The sequence below is a fragment of the Monodelphis domestica genome, chromosome X (genome assembly GCF_027887165.1).
Source record: "Monodelphis domestica isolate mMonDom1 chromosome X, mMonDom1.pri, whole genome shotgun sequence".
NCBI lineage: Eukaryota > Metazoa > Chordata > Mammalia > Didelphimorphia > Didelphidae > Monodelphis > Monodelphis domestica.
This window is the reverse complement of record NC_077235.1, coordinates 78,561,051-78,585,089: the sequence shown is the minus strand read 5'-3', so window position 1 is coordinate 78,585,089 and position 24,039 is coordinate 78,561,051. Positions and strand designations below refer to the sequence as shown.

Below are 24,039 nucleotides of genomic sequence, written 5' to 3'. Positions count from 1 at the left end.
GATCAGGCTCCTGGTTTGGGGCCCAAGGAAGGCCTCCCTTTTTGGGGTGATGGCCAACTGTGCTTCTTTCTGAAAACGTCCTCGGCTCAGAGGAGGATGAGACAATAGGGCTCACCCCTACCACCATCTTTGCCGTAAAGAAGCCTCCAGCAAGACGGGATGGCCACTTCTTCATCAGTACTCCTTGTGAGTGAATATTTTCAAGTAAACAAAGACTGACTAGAATTAGCAAGACGTAGCACTGTGCATTGGCCCCAAAACCAAATGGTGAGAAGAGATCTGGGGGCCTTAGTGGACCACCGTGGAGATGTGGCCATGAATGAGCTCTTACACTCTACTCAGTGAGAATAGAGTCCATTGAGGGAGGCCATATTCCATGATCCTTTACTCTGGTCAGAGCCCACATGTAGAAGATTAAGCTAGGTTCTTGGTGTCATGGTGAAGATGGTCAAGCAAAAGGTTGGTTCTTCGTCCTGCTTTGGAGAATCCCAAGCACCTTTGGGCTAAGCTATAGGGGAGGGGAGACTCGGTGAGATGTAGGTCAAACTGGAGAATCAGTGAGGACCTTTCGCGATCCAATTCTGTAATTTTGGGAAGGATACTGACAAGTCAAAACACACAAAGGGTAAGATGGTACAGAGGAACTAGCCTTAGGGTTGGAGGACCTTGGTTCAAATCTGACCTCTTCCACTTACTATTTCTGAGGCCTGGGCAGGTCATTACCTTCCCTGAGCCTCAGTTTCCTCTTATATAAAAGGAGGGCATTGGGGTATATGGCTTCAGAGGACCTTTTCAGCCCTGGCTCTATAAATATATGTGTGACCTTGGGCAAGTCACTTGTATAAAAAGAAGGGGTTGGACTAAGCCTCCTTCCAGGACTAGAGCTGGATCCAGGGCTGGGGAAGAGTGGGATGTAGTGAGAAGGGGATCTAATGCCACCATACTGAGTTCATTCCAAGAAATAGGGGAGGTGTAGCCTACAGTAGAGAGTGGTATAGTGGAGAGAGTGCAACATCTGGAGTCAGGAAGACCAGAGTTCAAATCTGGATTCAGACTGGATAACTCTGGGCAAATGGTTTCACCTTGCTTTGAGGTTTCCTCATCTGGAAAATGAGCTGGAGAAGGAAATGACAAACCAGCTGTGTGACTCTAGGTGAGTTATTTAACCCTGTCTGACTCAATTTCCTCATGTGGAAAACGAGTTGGAGAAGGAAATGGCAAACCACTGCAGTATCTTTGCCAGGACAACCCCCAAAAGATATCATAACATTCAAATTCAGGCTCATGAGTTCAAACTTAGGCTCTGACCCTAGCTGTGTGACCCTGGGCCAGTCACTGCACCCTGTTTGCCTCAGTTTCCTCCTGCTGCAGAAAGAAATGGTGAAGCCCTCCAGTTTCTTTGCCAAGAAAACCCCCAAAGAGGTTATGAGGCGTAGGACATGCCAGAGGAATGATGGAACAACAGCAAGGAGGCAAGGCCTCGAGGGAGGCATGAGAGCTGCCTGTAAGTCTCTGAAGGACGGTCTGTCACATGGTACATGGAGCACTTCTGGCTCCAGAAGGCAAGGCTAAGCCTACGACAGCAGTGAAGGTTTACGGGGAGGCAGATGTAGATATGACAGGAGGCAGATGTTCCTAATGATTAGAGCTGGCCAGGGAGGGAACAATTTGGGTTGGGAGGTAGGAAGCTTCTCATCACCACAGGTATTCAAATTAGAGGCTGGCTCATCTCCCTTGACTGTATTCCCAGAATGAGTGTTTGCTGCATGCTACCTGGCTGAATGGAATAGAGGAGAGGCTCGCTTTGGGGACGGGTGGAAATGGCTCCTTTAACAGATGCCTCCATTCCACTGGGAGGATCTGGCTGCTGGGTTGTGGGTCTGTGCCACAAGGCAGGGAGAAGAGAAGTGAAGTGATGAGTGCCCGTGGGACCAAAGGCTCAGAGAAAGGGGAGAATCAATCTTTCAGAGGCAGCAATCTTTCTGGCCTCCCGGGAGGCCAGGGGCATCTCTGCTTTCTAGGGAGAACCAGACCTACTAAGGGCCGCTGGGCTCAGAGGACACAAAAAGGAACCAGCATGGTTAGCCACGCCACACCATGCCACGCCACGTCACGCCACCATCATCCCATCTTATGGCGTTTATTTTTTAATTTGTACTGTCTAAACCTTGACCTTCCATCTTAGAATCAATACTAAATGTTGGTTCCAAGGGAGAAGAGTGGTAAGGCAAGTGTCTGAGGTCACATTTGAACCCAGAACCTCTCATCTCCAGACCTGGCTCTCTATCCACTGAGCTACATAGCTGCCCTCTAGATTTTTCAAAACCCATCCCAATAACCCAAAGGTACGTTGGGGAGGTGGCATTGCAGTAGATAGAGTGCTTAGCCCGGATTCAGAAAGATTCAGCTTTCTGAGTTCAAATCCAGCCTCAGCAAGGTGGCTCAGTGAATCAGGCCTAGAGATGGGAGGTCCTGGGTTCAAATCTAACCTCAGATATTTCCTAACTGTATGACTCTGGGCAAGTTACTTAACCCCCATTGCTTAGCCTTTACTGCTCTTCTGTCTTAGAATTGTTACTAAGAGGGCTCAGTGGATTGAGAGCTAGGCCTACAGATGGGAGGTCCTGAGTTCAAATCTAACCTCAGATACTTCCTGTGTGACCCTGGGCAAGTCACTTCACTTCCATTGCCTAGGTAAGGTCTTTTTTAAAAAAAGATTCAGTTCAAGCACCCCCTTCTGCAGGGCCTTTTTCCTGATCCCGGCCCCCAGCAGCTAGGAATTTCCCTTCTCCAGCTCTGCTCTACTTCTCTGTAGGTATTTATGCATGTCTTCTCCCACTAGAGTATAACCCCCTTGAGGATGGGCACTCTTTAATTCCTGTATCCCCAGTACCTTATATATAAACCTTCTCCATTTTGACTGACTGATTATGCAATAGTCACTAAGAAGGAAAATAGCCACCAAGTTGGGCCAGGAAGATTGGTAAACTAAGGCGTCAGAAGAGACAAGTTTGAATCCTGAATCTGCTACTATTTAGTGGGGCATGAGCAAACCACTTCCAATATAGGCAGTGTGGTGCAATGGAAATTGCATTTGATTGGAAATCTGAGAGCCTGGGTTCAAATCTAGGTTCTGCCACAAATTGGCTGCATGACTTTAGCTAAGTCACTTTGCCTCAGAGCCTCAGTTTCCTTCTATGTGGAATGAGATGGTTGAATTAGATGACTTCCAAGCTCCCTCCTAGCTCTAGGAAGGACCATATGTGTGACCTTGGACAAGTCCTTTCCCTTCCCTGGTCCTCCTCTGTAAAAGGAGAGGGACTGTACTACATAACAGCTAGAGTCCATTCTAGCTCAAGCTTTAGGATTCCATGATCTTGAAGCCTCAGTTTCCCCCTCTGTCAAAACAGGGATACTACTTCAAATACCAGGATTATGGATGGGAAGGAAAGTATTTATAAACCTGGAATTGCTATTAATTATGAAGGCTGAAAATGGGCTGTCCAAAAGACAGGATCTTATTGTGGTCAGAGGGAGGAGGCCAGGCACTCTCTTAGAAGACTTCCATCTATACAACCCGTCAACAGGCAGCCTTTTTTCCTTCTCTAGGCTTTGGAGAGAAATGCAAATGGAGAAGGAATGAAATCTTCTTTCAGTCCTCCATTGGCTTTCATCTCAGGGACAGAGTCTCAAAGAGCAGCTGGACTAGGTCCATTTCTCCACCTCTCTGTCTACCTTCCAGGGCCACAGGGACTCTACCTGGCCTGGGGAAAAGCCACTGCCAACATAACCATAATCCCTAGACAGGGCAGGGCTGAAAGCCCCTCAGCATTCTGGGAGGAACTGATTTCCCCTGAGAGGCCCAGCCTAGGCCTCAGAAGCCTAGGGAGTCCTGGGCCAGGAATGGAAAAGGAAGGACCCAGGGGGAAGGGGAAAAATGGAAGCCCCCTTTACCTTCTGCTGCTCTCTTGAAGAAGACTTTGCAGCTGCCGCAGGTGAGTGCCCCATAGTGACAGCCGGAAGCTTCGTCGCCACAGATCAGGCAGGTCTTTTGTGGTGGAAAGTAATAGTCGATGGGCAACACATGGTCCCTGGCAGCATCCAATCTGTTAAGAAAGGGCCCAGACAAGAAAATATCAGAAAGTGGTAGAATCAAGGAAGCCAAGTCGGAAAGGGAGTCACAGCCAGAATATTCCCAGGATCTCTTCATGGCATGACCATTCCTCTCTATTTAGGGGAGTTGGCCATGAAGGAACTGGGGATTTTTTTCAAGCAAAGGACTGGAATAGATTTTGAAGTAGTAAGCAACATTACAAGGTCAGGTGACACCTCATTTGTAAGAGTGAAGGGGAGGGGCAGTGGTTCATAAACCCTAGAACATAAATTAATAGGGCAAGGACTCTCCTTTTGACAAGAAGTTCTGGGAAAACTCAAAAGTAGTTTGGCAAAAAATAGATTAAGATCATCATTCACTATGATATAACACAATAACCTCAAAATGGGTATGGAATTTGAATGTAAAGGGTAGCACCACACACATAAAAAAAAATAGAACAGAATGAGATCACGTACCTGTCACAATTATGTTTAGAGGGAGAATTCTTAACAAAAAAGGGATAGAGAAGATCACAAAAGATAAAAAGACATTTTTGATTACCTGAACTATAAAGCCTTTGCACAAATAAAATTCCACAGACAGAACTAGAGAGGAAACAGTAAAGAGTGAACGTATCAGAAAGAACTGATAAAATCCACAATATGGTAAATTGATGCAAATATAGAATGCCCAAATCCATTCCCTAGTAACTGGCCAAAAGATGTAAGAAAAATGTCTTCAAAATAATTGCTACCATAAATTACTACATGAAAATTGGTCCAAATAATTAATAGGAAAAGAAACATACACTGAAACAACTCAAGATTCACCTCATGTTCAACAGATTGCACCAGATGACAAAAGATGGGAATATCCCATGTTGAATTTGTTTTGAAAATATTTTCATAACTTTTTCGACATAATCTGTTTCCTTTTTTCCCGTGTATTTTAATCTAGGCATTTAAAAATGTGATTCTGAGAAGAGGTCCACAGGTTTCACCAGACTGACTACTCTCTGTGTCTGTAAGATCTAAGACAAAAAAGTCCAGCTCTAATAGAAAGGTCCATAGTATTTTTCCTTTTTAAAAAAATTGAATTTCATTTTTTAAATTTTTCCCATGGTTACATGATTCTTTTCGTCTCCCTCCCCTCTTCCCTTTCCCTCTCAGAGTTGACAAGTAATTCTGCTGGGTTACACATGTATATTTTTTCCCTTTTGGAGCACAGAGTAGGGTTCTTGCACTCTAGTGGTTCCTTGGCCCAAGTGCCTACAACCCAGAAGACTGAATCTAAAATATTCCAGATGTAGGGTTCTTTTGGGTGCCATGGACCCCCTGGGCAGTCTGTTGGATCCCTTCTCAGTAGAATACTAAAAAATCCCTTATTTTCTCTTTTAGAATCCATACTAAGTATTGGTTCCAAGGCAGAAGAGTGGTAAAGGCTAGGCAATGGGGGTTAAATGACTTGCCCAAGGTCACACAGCTAGGAAAATGTTTAAGTGCATAAAATAAGCTATAGAGGATTATAAATGAATCTAATTATACTAAAACAAACTAATCAGAATATTTTGAAGACTCAAGTGTGCAGATTTTCGGCTAAGCAGTTCTGCTCTGGAGGTATCTGGAGAAGAGTGAATTCTCAAATCTTCAAAGCAAGGTCTTCCTTAAGTCCCCCATGGCAATTTCTTTAAGAATTATACTATCAGTCTGAAATGTTACAGAGAACTTGGCATATCCATCTACCTATGTTGGTCTAGACTTGCTCTTTCATCTGGATGGGGAACTCCCAGTGTATAAACTTTGCCTGCCAATGGAGTCTGGCTGGCACATATGCTGTGATTTCTGGTTTGGGCCCCAAAAGGTGAAGTGACCTCCCCAGGGTCACAAAGTAAGGAGGGACTTGAACGCTGGTTTTCCTGGCTCTCAGGCCTGCTCTCTATTCACTATGCCATTCTGCTTCACTGTTCAATTGAATTTAATGGGCTCTGATTAAACACAGGATATCGTTTTGGTGCTGGGTAGCAAAGAAAAGGAAGAATGAAAAGATCAGTTTCTGGCCTCAAGGAACATATGTTCTGCTGGGAGGAAATAACATAGGCAAATGACATGTACACAAAAGATATTCTAAGTAATTTGGGCAGGGAGAAAGGGCTCTGAGCTAGGGGGATGGGGAAGGCCTCATGGAGGAAATAGTCCCGGGGTTGAATTCTGAAGGAAGCTAAAGGTTCTAAAAGGCAGAGGTGAGGAGAGAGGGCATTCCAGGGATGGGGAACCGCAGTGCAAAATCCTGGAGATGGAGATGGAATGCCTAAGGAATAGCGAGAGGGTCATTTTGGTTAGACTGTAGAATATGGGAAATGGGCCAATGACTCCAAGTCCAATATTCTGTCTGTTCAGCTCTATTTACATCTGTCTGAGAGGAACACTATACGAAGAGACTCTAGATTTAGACAGAGGGAGGAAAGGAGAGTATCAAAGCTGAGAAAGCATGAGCAACTTACAATACATGACAAAGCTAGAAGGACATCAGGAAAGCCAAGGCAGCCACGATTTCATGAAAGAAAGGGATGACTGGAAAAGTGATGGGGAAGGGGGGCAGTGAGGTGGAGATGCCGGTCTTAGAGACAGGAGATCTTGGATTCAGATACTTCCTAGTTGGGTGGCCCTGGGCAAGTCACTTCACCCTCATTGCCTAGCCCTTGCTGCTCTTCTGTCTTGGAACCAATACAAAGTATTGACTCTGAGATGGAAAGTGTATAACTGAAAATCTGTTACCCTAAAAAAAAGAACTACATTTCCCAGGAGCCCACTGACTTCCTGTCATTACATACTTCCTGTAGATAGGGGATATTAGGTGGGGACATGGAAGGTTCCAGTTCATTACTTCCTGCCCTGAGCTTGGTGGTGGTAAGGCGGGAGATTGAACTGACTGATCAGCCATGGGCATGTGGTCTTTATTTTGTATCTTCTTTATTACTTGATTTCTAATGATCATTAATAAATCTCTTAAAATATAATATTTTTATTGGAAATTTAATTTTTACAAAGGGAAGGGTTAAAAAAAGGGATGGGGAGGGAGCTGTGAAAGACAGAGTGCTCCCTCGGTATCCATTTGATGTCCAACATGAAGAAGGCCTAATTTAGCACACTAGGCCAATCTCCCATGACAAAATTGTGGGAGAATGTGGATAGGAGATAGCTGCCCACAATGGACAGGCATGGATGGGTTGCAATCTGTGTCTGAGCTGATCAGATCGCTACTCTATGGAAATTCTGGAGCACTAGGAGATCAGACTTACCTAAGGAGACGGGAGAGACCACGACAACCAGGGCTTGAAACCCAAGCCTGTTGGGTTGTTTACTCTGAAGATGTGGCTCATGTGTGGGTTCCAGAAGTTAGGACGAGTAAAAACCATGGGCATATCAACTCTCTGCTGTTATTTCAGAAGATACTACTCGTATGGAAGTATTTTCCATTTTCTTTAGTTGCTACAACTTTTGTGACTTCTAATGTGACAACTTTCATGCCATTTGGAGGCTGTGGGGTGAGGGAGTTAGGCCAAAACCAACACAAGCTGCCATCTTGCCAACTGTGGAAACTCAAAGCATTAATTCTCTCTAGTTATATTTAGAAGAGTGGTGGTATGGAGTGGTAACAAAAGAACTGGTTTACGAGTCAGGAAGGCCCATGTTCAAGTGTGAGATACTCTGGCTGCACAGCCCCAGGTTGAACCTATAGTCAGAAAGGCCTGAGTTCAAATATAGCTTCAGATACTTCCCAGCTATGTGACCTTAGGCAAAATCACTTAACCTCTAGGTGACTCAGTTTTCTCATTTATAAAATGGAAATTATAACAGCATTTACCTCCTACTGTTATTGTGAGGAACAAAATGTATAAAGCATTTAGTGTAGTCTGCAAATAATAAGTGCTAATATAAATGCTAGCCATCATCATCATCATCATCATCATCATCATCATCATCATCACCCTGTCCCAGGAAGCTCTTTAAGACTGAGTTGCAGAAAAGGTTCTGCCCTGCTAAGGGAGATATAAGATAGTTGCTGAACTGAGGACTCCTCTATAGAAATGAAATCACTCTTCCTATCTAGATGGCAGAGTGGATAACCTCTGATTCAGGAAGACCTGAGTTCAAATCCTACCTCACACAATGACTGACTGCATGATTCTAGTCAAATCAACTTGATTTCCTTCTCTTCAAAATGGAGTCAATAATAGCCCTTCCTCATAAGGTTATGGTGAGAAATAAATTAAATGAGTATAGATGCAGTATGTTATAAATCTTGTCAGTATGTGAAAAAAGACTTCCTTCCACATGACAAAAAGAAAGGCTCAATAAACATCCCAGCATTTGTAACAGTGGTTGCGAAGATCAAAGTAGATACCCATAGATTGGAGAATAGCTAAACAATTGTGGTCTGTGATGGTGAATGGAAGATTACTATGACACAAGAAATAACACATGTAAAGAATTTGCTGTTCAGTCAAGTGATCTAGACCAGGAACTTGCCCATATAAACAATGACAATCACTGAGAAAATGAAAAGAATAGAATGCAATGAAATTAATGATCAAGCTTAGCTCTGTGGAAGATCCACAAGAAGCCACCTCCCTATCTCTTTGCAGACTAGTTCAACTTTTTCAATGTGGTGGATCATTAGTTCTCCTGAACAGTTTCCAGATCTCCTTCACTTTTAAAAATTCCTATGATAAGAGGTGGCTCCAGGAGCAGATAAGTGGCCCAGTGGATTGAGAGCCTGACCTAGAGACAGGAGGTCCAGGAACTCGGACATTTCCCAGCTGTGTGACCCTAGGCAAGTCACTTAACCCCCATTGCCTAGCCCACTTTTCTGCCTGGAAACCAATATGCAGTATTGATTCTAAGACAGTAGGTAAGGGTATAAAAAAGGGATGGCTCTCTGAGAGTAAGAGAAGAATGAGACACACTGGGAAATATAGGTGACAGAAAAACAAAATCTAACAGGAATAACATTTTAAAATAAGGCTTCCTAACCAAAGTTGGGTCCCCCATTTTCCATTCTCACTCTGTTGCCTGGCAGGGGCAGAGTACGATCCTCAAAGTCAAAATGGCCCCATGGGAGGCCGCCCTGCCAGGAACACATGATCTAGAACTCAATTTCTAGCTCTAAAGGCCAACATGCTATGTGTGCTTCCTCCCAGATTCCCTCTTCATCCAGGTTGTTTAAGCATCCTCCTTTCTCACATACCTCCAGGTTGGTACTCTGGCCAAGCAAGCACCCAGGCAAATGCTCCAAGTGTCTGGTCTAGAGGCAATCACCCAACTGCTCTCAGGCACACATTTCCCCACCTGTGACTTTCCTGGAAGGCCTCTCAGTAATGACTAGGGCTGCAAATGCTAGAATGCAGAAGTCTCCCCCCACCCCAAACCCTCACTTTCTGTCTTAGTAACAACTCTAAGACAAAGGTAAGGGCTAGCCAATTGGGATTAAGTGACTTGCCCAGGGTGTCACAACTAGGAGTGTCTAAGGGTAGACTTGAACCCAGGTCCTCCCGATTATAAGCCTGGTGCCCTACCCACTATGCCACCTGGCTGCCCCTTTAGAAGTCTTAAATAAAATCTCAACAAGATGATTTGCTCATGTATACAATGAGAGAGTTGGACAAGATTCAACAAACAGGCTTTTCTAAGGGAGCCACTATTCAGGCACCAGGCACAGTGATACAGAGAACAAGGGCAAACAGTTCTTGCCCTCAAGGAACATGTGTTCCACTGGGCAAGCTCTGACTAACATATGCAGAAAAGTCAATATGAGTTACCTACAAAATAAATACAGTGATGAGGAAGTAGGAAGTGGGGCAGAGTAACCACAGCGAGAATCAAGAAAGGCCCCTTGAAGGGGATGGCCCAAGAGACCCAGGGGTTCGAGGAGATAGAGGTAAGGGAGGAAGATGACTAGAGGAAGGGCCTACAGAGCTGGGAGATGGCCGGTCAAGTAGGTCAATTTGACTGGAACACAGAATGCATGAAAAGGAATAATCTGTAGTCAGATCAGAAAAAGAAGATGGAGTCACGGGCTGAAGGGCTTGAAATGCCAAGCAGAGAAGCTTGTCTCTCATTCCAGAGGCAAAAAGGCGCCAGGAAGATTTCCTGAGCAGGATAATGGCATGCTCAGACCTGGGCTTGAGTTTGGCAGCTTAATAGATGATGGGTTGGAGAGCAGAAAGATGCACGCGTGTGTGTGTGTGTGTGTGTGCATGTGTGTGCGTGTGTGTGTGTGTGTGTGTGTGTGTGTGTGCATGTGTGTGCGTGTGTGTGTGTGTGTGTGTGTGTGTGCGTGTGTGTGTGTGTGTGTGTGTGTGTGTGTAGGGGTACCAATTAGGAGGCTACTGTCACTCTGATGAGAGCTGAGGAGGGTCTGAACTCAATGGAAAATGAAGCTCATCTTTTTTGTTGACTTTACCTCAATGATCAAGACCAAGTCTATTGCATCCCTCCTGGGTGAGAAATCATAATGCAGTATCCATGCAAGCTAGTAGAAAGGGGACTGAACTGGGGGATTGGGTAGCCCTCCGTTAATTTGAGCCATTCCAGTCACAGGATCATAGGAACATGGGATGGCAGACCTAGAACCCAAAGAAACATCAGAGGCCATCTAGTCCAACCCCTTCAGGAACCAAGGTACAGGGAGGGGAAGGAACTTGCCTATGTCACACAGATAAATGTCAAAAGCCATACGTGAACTGTCATCATCTGACTCCAGAATCGGTGTTCTTCCCTAAGGATCACGCTCCCTTCTTCCTTCTCTCTCTAAAATGAAAGGCTCATACAAGACACGCCAATATGGCCTCGAAAGCCCTTTTCAGCTCCCCAAATCGAAGTCTATTACTTGATTGTATCTTTATACCTCAGCAGGGCAGGCCCCACCTTCATGCGGCTCACCCTTTAGCCAGGCAGAGCTCTGAAAATGGACATGGGCACAATCAATGCCTTCAGTGAGGATAGTAGCGATGCCAATGAGAAGCAGGCACCTCAAGGCAGCCGTCAGGGAGCTACCATCCCATCCCCTCGGCCCCCAAAGAAGAAGAAGGAAACAGGAAAAGCCAACCAGGCTCCTCATTCCATTCCACCTTCACCACGTTGGGCTCAGTGTTCAGACAAAGGACCAAAATGCAAAGGGGGAGCAGTGTCCTGCAAAGGCCCTCTTCCCAGAGAGCCCAGACCACACAATAGTTCATGACGAGCAGAACCTGGACCTGTCCTTAGAAACTCTGGGTGCAAGGCCCCTACCAGTCTCATGTAGAGCCCCTACACTAGAAGGGACCAAAGACCCTCCCACCTCTGACACTCCCTGTCCTGAGGCCCCTCCCAGCACTGACACTCCCTTTTTAAGGCCCCTCCCAGCATTGACACTCCCTAAAGACCCGCCCAGCATTGACACTCCCTGTTTAAGACCCCTCCCAGCATTGACACACCCTGTTTAAGGCTCCTCCCAGCATTGTTACTCCCTATATTGAGGCCCCTCCCAGCATTGTCACTCCCTGTTGAAGACCCGTCCCAGCATTGACACTCCCTGTTAAAGGCCCCTCCCAGCACTGACACTCCCTGTTTAAGGCCCCTTCCAGCACTGACACTCCCTTTTTAAGGCCCCTCCCAGCATTGACACTCCCTAAAGACCCGCCCAGCATTGACACTCCCTGTTTAAGGCCCCTCCCAGCACTGACACTCCCTTTTTAAGGCCCCTCCCAGCACTGACACTCCCTAAAGACCCGCCCAGCATTGACACTCCCTGTTTAAGGCCCCTCCCAGCACTGACACTCCCTTTTTAAGGCCCCTCCCAGCACTGACACTCCCTTTTTAAGGCCCCTCCCAGCATTGACACTCCCTGTTTAAGGCCCCTCCCAGCATTGACACACCCTGTTTAAGGCTCCTCCCAGCATTGTTACTCCCTATATTGAGGCCCCTCCCAGCATTGCCACTCCCTGTTTAAGGCCCCGCCCTCCATTGACGCTCCCTGTTCTGAGGCCCCTCCCAGCTCTGACACACCCTGTTTATGGACCCTCCCAGCAGTGTCACTCCCTATTCTGAGGCCCCTCCCAGCACTGACACTCCCTGTTTAAGGCCCCGCCCTCCATTGACACTCCCTGTCCTGAGGCCCCTCCCAGTCTGGACACTCCATGAAGCCCTGGCCAACATGGACACCCCCTGTCCCGAGGCCCCGCCCACCTCTGACACTCCCTGTCCTGAGGCCCCTCCCAGCATTGACATTCTCCACTCTCAGGTCCCTTTGAGCTCTGAAATGCTATGGTCTAAGGTTCCGCTTGGCTTTGAACTTTTGTGTTCTAAGAGTCCCTCCAGCTCTAGCATTCCCTTTTCTAGGTTGCCCTTCCAGTCCTCAGTTCATTACAAACTTCTAAGCCCCAAACTGCTTTTGCTCAGGCCAGAAAACCAGATCTAGCTCTGTCCTTAGCAAGTTCTCCATATGTGTGAAATGAGGGCATGTGACTTTGAGCCACAATCTCAGCTTTCAGGCAAAGCCTTCTCTAAGTCAAGGATATCTAGGTTTCTACTTGGCCCTCAAGTGATCAGCTAATAATACCACTACTAATCAGCAGCATCTATGGAGTAGTTTAAGGCTTACACTATTATCTCATTTGGTCCTGACAATGTTGAGTTACTATAATTATCTCCATTTTACTGAAAAGGAAACTGAGGCAGAAAGTGACCTATCCAGGGTCACACAGCTAGTAAGTATCTGAGGACGGATTTGAACCCAGATCTTCCTGACTCCAGAGCAAGTACTCTACAGACACCTCCACCACGACCCTTAGGGGATTGAGAACTATAAGGTTCTATAATGTCACTTCTATTTCTTGGAGTCAAAGTAGGCCAAACAGGATCCAGTTACTGGGCCTAAGTCAATTGAGCATCCTAGAGCTCAAAGCCCAGCCCTAGGCCACTGGAGTGCCTACATTATCATGTTAGTGCCCCACTGCTGGAAATGCATTGGATTCAATGTTGGATTGTATTCGGTCCCTACCCTTGAGAACTCTAATGGCCTGGGAGAGAAAAGGGGGTATGTATAGGGCCTTTATTCATATAATATTCAACAAAATAATTTCTCTCTATGCATTTTCACAATGCCATGTGTGCATGGATGCAAGAAAATTACCCCCCAAGAGAAACAAGGAAAATTGGGAGAGAACAAGTGAAGGGGCCTTTTGACAAGAACCTGCAAAAAAATGGAGCTCAGGTGCAGCGAGGTGGCTCAGTGGATGGAGAGCCAGGCCCAGAGACAGGAGGTCCTGGGTTCCAATCTGGCCTCAGGCACTTCCTAGCTTGGTGACCCTGGACAAGTCACTTAACCCCCATTGACCAGCCCTTATAGCTCTTCTGCCTTGGAGCCAATATTTGGCATCAATGCTAAGACATAAAGCAAGGGTTTAAAAAGAAAGGGAAAAGAAGGCGCTCTGGAATTAAAGACCTCTACATGCTTGGCATGGGAAAATTCATTATCAGGAAGACTTGGGTTCCATACTTAGCTCTGGGCTCTTCCCTGGCTTTATCTTTCTACTCTCAAAAGGCCTTCATTCGCCCCATGGCCTTACTGAGGTTTCTTGTGGGCATCTGTCTGTCTCGGGCTAAGTCCAGTCCAACCAGATCACAGGGCCACTCCATCAATTTTGTGGACAAAAAAACTCAGGCCTAAGAAGGGGAAATGCCATGTCGAGAGTCAGAGAAGTTGAGTAACAGGGTTGCAAGGGCATCTTGTTCAATCCCCCATCTTACAAGGGAAGAAACCGAGGCCCAGAGAGGCTAAGTGACTTCATAAGATCCTGGCTAGAGGAGTGGAAGAGACCTTAGAGGTTAATTCAACCCCTTCATTTTACCAAGGAGGAAACTGAGGCACGGGGAGGAAAAGTGACTTCATGGAATAATAAGATGAAAGCCAGAAGGGCCCTCAAAGGTCTTGTGATTCAACCCACTCAGGTTTTATAGCAGAGGAAATCAAAGCTTTGAAAGGAAAGGAACCATTCAAAGTCACACTGTAAAGAGCTGGGCTGGGAAGAGAAGCCGCCCCTCCCCCCCCCAGTTCCAAATGGAATCTGTCCATTCCAGCTGAGCCTAAAGGCCAACATGTAGGGTGGACCAAGGGCAGGTGACAAGGGTGCACTGGAATAGACTGGGGATTCAGGAGTAGGTATGGGAGTGCTAAAGATGAATGATCCACACAGCAAAGGATGACCAGAAAAAAATGGGAAGGCAGTGCTAGCCCACACTACACAACTCTCTCCCTCCCTCCCTCCCTCCCTCCCTTCCTTCCTTCCTTCCTTCCTTCCTTCCTTCCTTCCTTCCTTCCTTCCTTCCTTCCTTCCTTCCTTCCTTCCTTCCTTCCTTCCTTCCTTCCTTCCTTCCTCCCTCCCTCCCTCCCTTCCTTCCTTCCTTCCTTCCTTCCTTCCTTCCTTCCTTCCTTTCCCAACCCTTCTCTCTGTCTCTCTCCTTTCTGTCACTCCCCTCTCTCTCTGTCTCTCCTTCTCTTTCTCCCCTCCCTCTGTCTCCTCTCTCTTTCCTTCTCCTTCTCTGTGTCTCTGTCTCTGTCTCCCTCCCCCATCTCTACCACAGCAGGGCACTTTGCTTTATGAGTCTGGAGTAAATGTTCTGTCACAGAGAACAGAGGCGAGATCTAGACTCATAGCAACACTCTAGTCTACAGCAAATTCACAATTACTTACAGAAAGTACATTATTACATTGCAAGCTGTCTGCCTGTAAAAGCAGGGAAAGGCTTAAAGAGGTTCAACCCCGAAGATAATTAATTAGGCCCAAGTGCAGGGAAAGCACTCAGGAGGCCTCTGTGACAGCCCCAGTAGACTCGACCTTGGACAAATCACTTATGTTCTCTGCATATCAGTTTCCCAATTTATAAAATGATACTCTTGGGGGTGCAGGCAGCCAGGTGACTCAGTAGAGTGAGAGCCAGGCCTGGAGACCAGAGGTCCCGAGTTCAAATCTGGCTCACACACTTTCTAGCTGGATGACCCTGGGCAAGTCACTTGACCCGCATTGCTTAGCTATTACTACTCTTCTGCTTTAGAACCAATAAATGGTACAGATTCTGAGATGGAAAGTAAAGAATTTTTAAAAAGTAAATGGTAGAATGAGATAACCTTGAAAGGTCCTGTGAGAAGGGGGCAGTTTTTGTTCTAAAGTCCCTTGCAGCTCTGACAGGCCCTGTTCCGAGGCCCCTCCCAGATCTGACTCTCCCTGTTCTAATGTCCCTCCCAGCCCTGCCATTCTGTGTTCTAGGAAGTGTCTGAGGCTGGATTTAAATCCAGAACCCCCAGCGCAAGGCCTGGCATTCTATTCAGTGAGTCAGCCTGGGGTCCCCAGTATACTTTCTAAGCTCCTTTCCAATTTAGCCATTCTATAAATATTCTATTTGTCTAGTCACTGAAATACACTAAAACACACACAACCCCCCAAACCCAGCACCCAAATGAATAACATCGACCCTACCCATACCCTGTTTCCTTCAGAATTGGTTTTATTTGTTTGGAAGACGTTTCAGTTCTTGTCTCATGAAGTACTAGAAGTTCTGACCTAGAAACTGAAACCAGTTCTAGATATGAAGAGAAACCCCCAAGGTTCTAAAGCAACATTTTCAAATAGAGGAGAAAAGAACTAAAATGAAAACCGTTACTCAAAAGTCACTGGTTATACCGAGTCTGTCCTAGAGAGAGAGCTTGGGCCAGAGGGTTCGGCTTGGAGCTAGATCTGAGGACGGGCCCCAGCTTTACCATGAAGGAATGAACCAAACTTTGGGCAAGTCACTTCTCCTTTCTGGGCCTCAGTTCCCCAGCTTTAAAATGGGGGCAACGATTGGTCCTTTTACTTCCCAGTGAGGACCCAGGGCTCCTAGGAGATGAGGGATCCAAGGGTTTTGCCAAGCGCTGGGAGCATTCATTTCGACTTAGGTGCTTCCTACGTCTTCCCCTTCTCAGCTGAGAAAATCTTCATGTATGGTCTTCCAAGGATAAATTCTTGTTTTTGTTTTTGAAGAATTTCTTGTGATTTCTCTTTAGTTTGGGCAGAAAGGGCTGCCCTGGGAACGGGGAACAGTATGAAGTCACAGGACCAGAGACTCATAAAAACGTCTGAGCTGGAAGGGAGCAGCTCAGCGATCACCTCCCAAGATGTTTGAGTGGGCCGGTGTTTGTTACATCCATACACAGGGCTCTCTGACAGGAGCACCCACTAACTCCTTCCCTATTGAAAGACAGAGTGTAGGACCCTGCCATGAGGGATGGAGAGATAAGGAAGTCCGAGTCTCTGTCTCCGAGGAGAAAGAGTCCACTTCGGGGGGGAGGGGGGGATGGTGGGGTCGGGATCCTATCTCACAAGGGACTAGATAAGTTCTAAGCACCTAATCGGCGCCTGTATTTTACATTCCAACCCCTCTCCCAGTTTTAACATTCTATGTTCTCTTCTCGAAAGTCTCTCCTTATCTCTGTCATTACACATGCGCAGGGGCTTTACACAGCTCTGACACTCTGTTTTTTGAAGTTCCTCCTGGCTTAGATGTTTGGTTCTACAATCCCTCCCAGCTGGAATTCTCTGTTCTAAGGTCCCTCCCCAAACTGACATCCTTCATCCTAAGGTCCCTCTTAGCTCAAATATTTAATGTTCCCTCCCAGCTCTGACAATTCCAATTCTAAATCCTCTTCCAGCTTTAATATTCCCTATTCTAAGGCCCCTCCCAACATTGACACTCCCTGCTTAAGGCCCCGCCCAGCACTGACACTCCCTATTTAAGGCCCCTCCCAGCACTGACACTCCCTGAAGCCCCGCCCAGCATTGACACTCCCTGTTTAAGGCCCCTCCCAGCATTGACACTCCCTGTTTAAGGCCCCACCCAGCATTGACACTCCCTGCTTAAGGCCCCGCCCAGCATTGACACTCCCTGCTTAAGGCCCCGCCCAGCATTGACACTCCCTGTCATGAGGCCCCTCCCAGCACTGACACTCCCTGAAGCCCCGCCCAGCATTGACACTCCCTGTTTAAGGCCCCACCCAGCATTGACACTCCCTGCTTAAGGCCCCGCCCAGCATTGACACTCCCTATTTAAGGCCCCTCCCAGCACTGACACTCCCTGAAGCCCCGCCCAGCATTGACACTCCCTGTTTAAGGTCCCTCCCAGCATTGACACTCCCTATTTAAGGCCTCTCCCAGCATTGACACTCCCTGTTTAAGGTTCCTCCCAGCATTGACACTCCCTGCTTAGGGCCCCTCCCAGCATTGACACTCCCTGTTTAAGGCCCCGCCCAGCACTGACACTCCCTGAAGCTCCGCCCATCATTGACACTCCCTGTTTAAGGCCCCTCCCAGCATTGACACTCCCTGTTTAAGGCCACGCCCAGCACTGACACTCCCTGAAGCCCCGCCCATCATTGACACGCCCTGTTTAAGGCCCCTCCCAGCTCTGACACTTCCTGTTCTGAGGCTCCTCCCATTCCACCTTCTAAAATCAGGATGTAGACATTGTTTTACCCTTTTGAATTGTGTTCTGTGAACCTTTTCTATCATAAACCCTATGATCCACACAATACTAAGAGTATTTCACATTTATGAAGTGTATACAAAGAACTGTTTCCCATGCTCCCCCTCCATTCTCGCCACCCCTTGGTCATTACTAGCACTGGCCATATACCCAAGCCCAGAGATGTGGAGAGCGCCTTAGCCACAGTCCCACAGTGAACCGACTTGGCCCTTCATCTGGGAACTATAGTTCTAAAGCTCATACTTCTGTACCATGGGGTGGTTCTCACTCAGATCCCTTATGGCCAAGCGGAATCCCAGAAAGCTCCACTGAGAGGATTATTAGCTCAGCTGTCCCCCCAGCCTCCCCCACCAGGATGTTTTTATTTGGACTTTTCTGCATTATGTACCAGCAAAAACCCACAAGAAGACAACCTGCCCTCGCTTCTCTAAGCTCCCATTTTCTGGCCATGACCCTACAACTGTGGATCCTCGTAGAATGAGATTTGAAAAGCAACTTAAAGAACATTTCATCTAATCTCCTCATTTTACAGATGGCGAAACAGAGTTCTGGTGAAGGGGAGGGAGGGGTCCAATGTCAAAATTTGAAGGCTAGTCCCCTGACTCTAGGCTTAATGCTCTTTGTCCACAGAATGGACAAAGTATGAGTTGGTGTATCCACATGATGGGGTATCATCCTAGATAGTTAGATAGATAGATAGAAAGATAAAAAGAAAGAAAGAGAGAGAAAGAAAAAAGAAAGAGAGAGAGAGAAAGAAAGAAAGAAAGAAAGAAAGAAAGAAAGAAAGAAAGAAAGAAAGAGAGAGAGAAAGAGAGAGAGAAAGAAAGAAAGAAAGAAAGAAAGAAAGAAAGAAAGAAAGAAAGAAAGAAAGAAAGAAAGAAAGAAAGAAAGAAAGAAGAGAGAAGGGGATGGATGGATAAATGGATGCATGGATGGATAAATATATATATTATATATAATTATATATATTATTGAGAGAGAGAAAGAAAGGAAGAAAGAAAGAAAGAAAGAAAGAAAGAAAGAAAGAAAGAAAGAAAGAAAGAAAGAAAGAAAGAAAGAAGAGAGAAGGGGATGGATGGATAAATGGATGCACGGATGGATAAATATATATATATTATATATAATTATATATATTATTGAGAGAGAGAGAGAAAGAAAGAAAGAAAGAAAGAAAGAAAGAAAGGAAGAAAGAAAGAAAGAAAGAAAGAAAGAAAGAAAGAAAGAAAGAAAGAAAGAAAGAAAGAAAGAAAGAAAGAAAGAAGAGAGAAGGGGATGGATGGATGAATGGATGCACGGATGGATAAATATATATATTATATATAATTATATATTATATTTATATTATATATTTTATATATATTTATTATATTATTATATATTATTGAGAGAGAGAGAGAAAGAAAGAAAGAAAGAAAGAAAGAAAGAAAGAAAGAAAGAAAGAAAGAAAGAAAGAAAGAAAGAAAGAAAGAAAGAAAGAAAGAAAGAAAGAAAGAAAGAAAGAAAGAAAGAAGAGAGAAGGGGATGGATGGATGAATGGATGCACGGATGGATAAATATATATATTATATATAATTAAATATTATATATAATTATATATATATTATTGAGAGAGAGAGAGAGAGAGAGAGAGAGAGAGAGAGAGAGAGAGAGAGAGAGAGAGAGAGAGATCTATCTCTGGAAGCACTTTAGAAAATGGGGCTGAGCAGAGTGGCACGGAGTTCAGCCCACTATTTGCATCCCTGCATTGCCTTCATCACATCTGCTGGTCTGGCCAAACTCCCTACTATGGTTGTGTGTTCATTCCAGCCAAAGAGCCATGTGGAGGCCAAGTAACATTCCTTTCTGCATTGTCATCAGAAATGTGGACTGAGAGCTTTTTCCATGCTCCCACCATCCAGGAACCAGTGCCATCAAAGTAGGAAACAAGGAAATAAGTCCATTTCCCATACCTGCTGGAACTAGTCTACTGAATGCCAAAGGGAAACCTCTCTCTCCCCCAGTCTCTCTTTGACCCTTCCTGCAGCTTGATACCACCCAAACTGTCCAAATCCTTCATTTTCCTGGAGCCTGAAGTTCAGAGAGGGAAAGTAACTTGCCCAAGGACACACACCAAGTTATAAACAAGGCTGAGATTGGAATTTAGGTGTCCTCACTCTGAGTCTGGTATTTTGCTTCAGCATATTCTGAAAGCTTCATGAAAATGAAGGTGCCATATGAAGATATTTTAAGAGTAACCTTCTGACCATTTATTTTAAAATTTAAATAAAATTCAAATTTTAATTTTAAATGAAAACCCAAATCTGAACTTTAAATGAAATTTCATTTAAATACAAATTTTAATTTTAAATAAAAATTTTCATCATTTAAATAAAAAAATTGTCATTTTACATAAAAATTGTCATCATTCAAGTTTCTAAAATGCCAACGATTTAAATACAAATAAAAATGTCTATCACTGAAATTAAAACATGTAATTTTAAATACAATTTTGTATCATTTCAAAGAATTTTCACAAAGTCTTCTCTACCTATCCTCATTCACCCATCCCATAAATCTAAGTCACTCTCTCAATCCAGACCTCCATTTCTTCTTCTGTCAAATGGTGGGGCCAGCCTAGATTAATCCCAAAGTCCCCTTTGGATCTGACATTCTATGTTCCATGATTTGAGGTTCCTCCCAGCCCTAATGTTCTATGTTCTAGGCTCCATTCCATCTCGAACACCGTATGATTGTGACCATCTGGTAAGCAGTGGCCACAGAGCTTTGGCCCAGTTCCACCCAAGGATCCCCAGGGGAAATGGTCCAATACAATCAAGCTTGTTTGTGCGTGCAGATCATGTGATACTGACATGATACTGACACGAAGGCTTTGGCACTCACTGCCCTAGGAAGCTGCTATTACCTCCTTGAAACAAGTTCACACGGGACTCTCTGCAAACTGGGGCTGCAGAAGTGCTTTAAAGGCCCTAGGATCTGGGTAGCAGTAAGTATTTTTATGTCTGTTTTACAAATAAGGAAACTAAGGCTGGGAGAGGGCAGTGACTGAGCCAATATCACACAGTCATTGCTTCATTTGGGATATGGGACTGCAATTCAAATATCCTGAGTCAAAATCCAATGTTCTTTGAATTTAGCTAAAACAAAGCAGGCCTGTGTGACCCTGGGCGAATCATTTAACTCCAATTGCCTAGCCCTTGCCTCTCTTTGGCCTTAGAAGGGATTTTAAAAAAGAAAGAAATACAAAGCATGTCTAATAAAGGCCACATTTCATCCTTGTGCAATCATGGGCAAGTCAGTTCATTTCCCAGCACCTCAGTCGTCCCATCTGTAAAATGGGAGCAATAATAGTTCTACTATATGCCTGAGAGCCATCTTGAGAAATGTGCCTAGTAAACCCAAAAGCACTGGTTTTGGTGCTGTAGACAGGCAGTGTGGCCCAGTGGCTACAGAGCCTGCCTCAGAGTGAGGAAGACCTGGATGAAATCCTGCCTCTTAATGAGTCTGTTTCCCTTTTAGTGGCCCAAACAAGCCTGTGAGTCTGTGAGATGAAAAGCTTGTATTGATCTACCCTGGCAGAGGTCATTTCGTCACTGTCACTGGGAGTTTTCTCTACTGATTAGATCAGCAGTTTGGGGGGGAAATGAGTTGTCATGGAGGCGGGCCGGGCTGTTCCCTGAAGTCTCTTCCCCTTATAAATCCTGCACTCCTGAGAGCACAAACGCACGAAAACCTTCCCCTCCTTTTCCAATCTTTCAGCCTCATACTTGGTGCGCTGAAAAACAGGCAGTCCCACTCCAGGAGAAATGTGAAAAATGCTGAGGCGAGTGGCCCAGAGCCCCCAAACCCAAAGAAGGAAGATAGCAAGGTATGAGCAGACACAACTTGTGACGTGCTCCAGAGATTCCAAGCTTGGTTCATGACCAGGAGGCCAAGGTTACAGCTGAATGGGAGCCCAAAGCTGCCTAAGACAGACTAGAAAAACAAACAGATCTGGGATCCCGGCGGGGATGTGGGTGCAGGCTGACCCTGAGGCCTAAGCGTCACCAGCACAGCCTGAGACCCTGCCCCTCGGCGCCTGGATGCCCACTCCAAAATGGCGTCTCCGGGTCAAGAGCCACACGGGCTTATGGGAAGTTTAGCGGTTTCCTCACCTTGTAAGTGAAGGCTTTGGACTAAATGATCTGGAGGGTTTCTCCCAGATGGAAATCCTGTGCTCTGGATTCTAAGGTCCCTTCCAGCTTCAAGGTTCTCTGTTCTAGGTAGGACTCCACTGAACTCTGGCATTCCACATTCTAAGCTCCTCCCAGCTCTGACATCCTCTGTTCTAAGCTCCCGATCAGATCTGATATTCTCAATTTTTACTTTCCTTCTAACTCTGGCATTCTATGCTCTGAGCTCCTCCCAGCTCTGACATCCTCTGTTCTACGGTTCAATCTAGCTTTAGCTTTCTATGTTCTAAGGCCCCTCCCCATCGCCTGACATCAAGCAGAAATCAGTCTCTTTGTGTCTTCTATCCCTGGTTCCTAGTTCTGCCCTCTGGGGCCCAAGTGAACAATTCGAATTGCTTCATCACATGAGAGCCCTTTGGATACTCAGATACAGAGGCCGTACCCCCCTTCCGCCCACCCCCTGATGCTTCTTCTCCAGGCTACACATGTCCAGTTCTTTCAACTGATGTGAAATGATGTCACATGAAGTTTGAAATTCGTAATTATGCTAAAGTGTGCCAATGTCCACACACGGTGAGATTCTAACCCAGGTCTTTCTGTTGCCCAGGCTCAGATGCTAGCACTATACCATTCTGTGATAGGTTGGGGCCAGCTTTGAATACCAAGCCAAAGAATTTGTTTTCTGCCTTAGAGGAAGCTGAGAGCCCTTCAAAGCAAAGCTTCTTGAGTGAGGGAGTGCCTAAACATGGACAGACTTTAGCTTCAGGAATATGAATTTGGAAGCTGGGTGAAGGAGGGAATGGAAAGGGGAGAGAATGGAGGCAGCAAGGCTCCACTGGAGGCTTACTGCAATGGCTAAGGTGAGGGGGGAGGAGAAGGTGACCTGCTAGTGTGAAAAAGAGAAAGGCCTGGTTGTGAGTTGTGCTGTCGAGCAGTTTGGACAACTGATTGGATCTTGTGACGTAGGAGAGAAGAGTTGAGGATGACCTTGGATGGTGAAACCAAGTGTGTCCTCTATAGAAAAAGGGCAATTTAAGGGCAACTAGCTGGCTCAGTGCATAGAGAGTCAGGCCTGGAGATGGGAGGTCCTGGGTTCAAATGAAGACTCAGACATTTCCTAGCTGTGTGGCCCTGGGCAAGTCCCTTCACTCCAGTTGACCAGCCTATATCACTCTTCTATCTTGGAACCAATATATAGCATCAATTCTAAGACAGAAGGTAAGGGTTTTCTTTTAAAAAGGAGGGGTGGCAATTTTGGAATAGAAATGGCCTTGGCAGGTGGCAGGGGACGTGAGGATTTTGTTTTATTTTCTATATGTTGAATATAAGGGCCATATGAATGGAAATGTCTAGTGGGAAACTGATGGTGTGAGCTGGATACTGGGGACAAAGGGGACTCTAGATTTGGGCGCTATCTGCATAAAGATGAGAGCTGACCCAATGGAAGTGGACGAGATCACCAAGAAATAGCATAGAAGGTCCAAGGAAACGCCCAGGATACCCCTGGCACAGCACAGAGGGCAGGGCTTGGAGACCGACTGATCAGCAAAAGTAACTGAGATAGAATATTCTGATGGGGAGATGATGAAGCCAGAAAGAAGGATATCAAGTAATCCTGGGGAGGAGAAAGCGACAGGAGTGGGTGGATACCAACACATGACAAAGAAGTCAGGAAGAAAGAAGACTAAAGAGATGGCCCTGGTGTCCGTAATACCTAAAAAATATGTGATTCTGTGACTAGGGAAAGAGCATTAGATTTCACTGCTGAGATCACTGGTAACGTTGGTGTTTTAGTCAAGTGGTAGGGTATGAAGCCAGACAGTGGGGATGGGGGTGGAGTAAAAGAAGATATAAGGAAGTGGAGGCAATGAGTGTAGGTCGTTTGGCGGGGGAATGGTCATAAAAGCAAAGAGAAAAATGGAATAAATTTGAGGAAATTCTAAGGCCAAATGAAAGAGTTTTTTAAATGATCAGAGAGATCTGAGCCTGCTTATCTCTGCTTATCTGCAACAAGGAAGGAGCCAGTGGATAAAGAAAGATTGAAGACTAGAAAACAGAGGGGATGATCAAAGGGGCAAGTTTTTGGAGGAGACAGTAAGGGAGTGGGAAGCCGGGATAAAAATAGGAGGGGAGAGCTGTCTACAGCCAAGAGAGAGGCCACCTTCTGCTCAGAGACTGGAACAAAGGAAGAGAAAATGGGAGACAATGCTGAGGTGGA

At 45.7% G+C, this 24,039-nt stretch overlaps 1 protein-coding gene across 2 annotated transcripts in view; it reads right to left on the bottom strand.

Annotated features, from left to right (window-relative positions):
- Positions 1–24,039, bottom strand: part of AR (androgen receptor) — a 216,008-nt gene that overhangs the window by 96,250 nt on the left and 95,719 nt on the right. For both annotated transcript variants that reach the window (XM_056808755.1, XM_007506960.2), the window contains exon 2: positions 3,955–4,106. In XM_056808755.1, the coding sequence (XP_056664733.1) occupies positions 3,955–4,106 (152 nt within the window). The remainder of the gene's footprint in view (positions 1–3,954; positions 4,107–24,039) is intronic.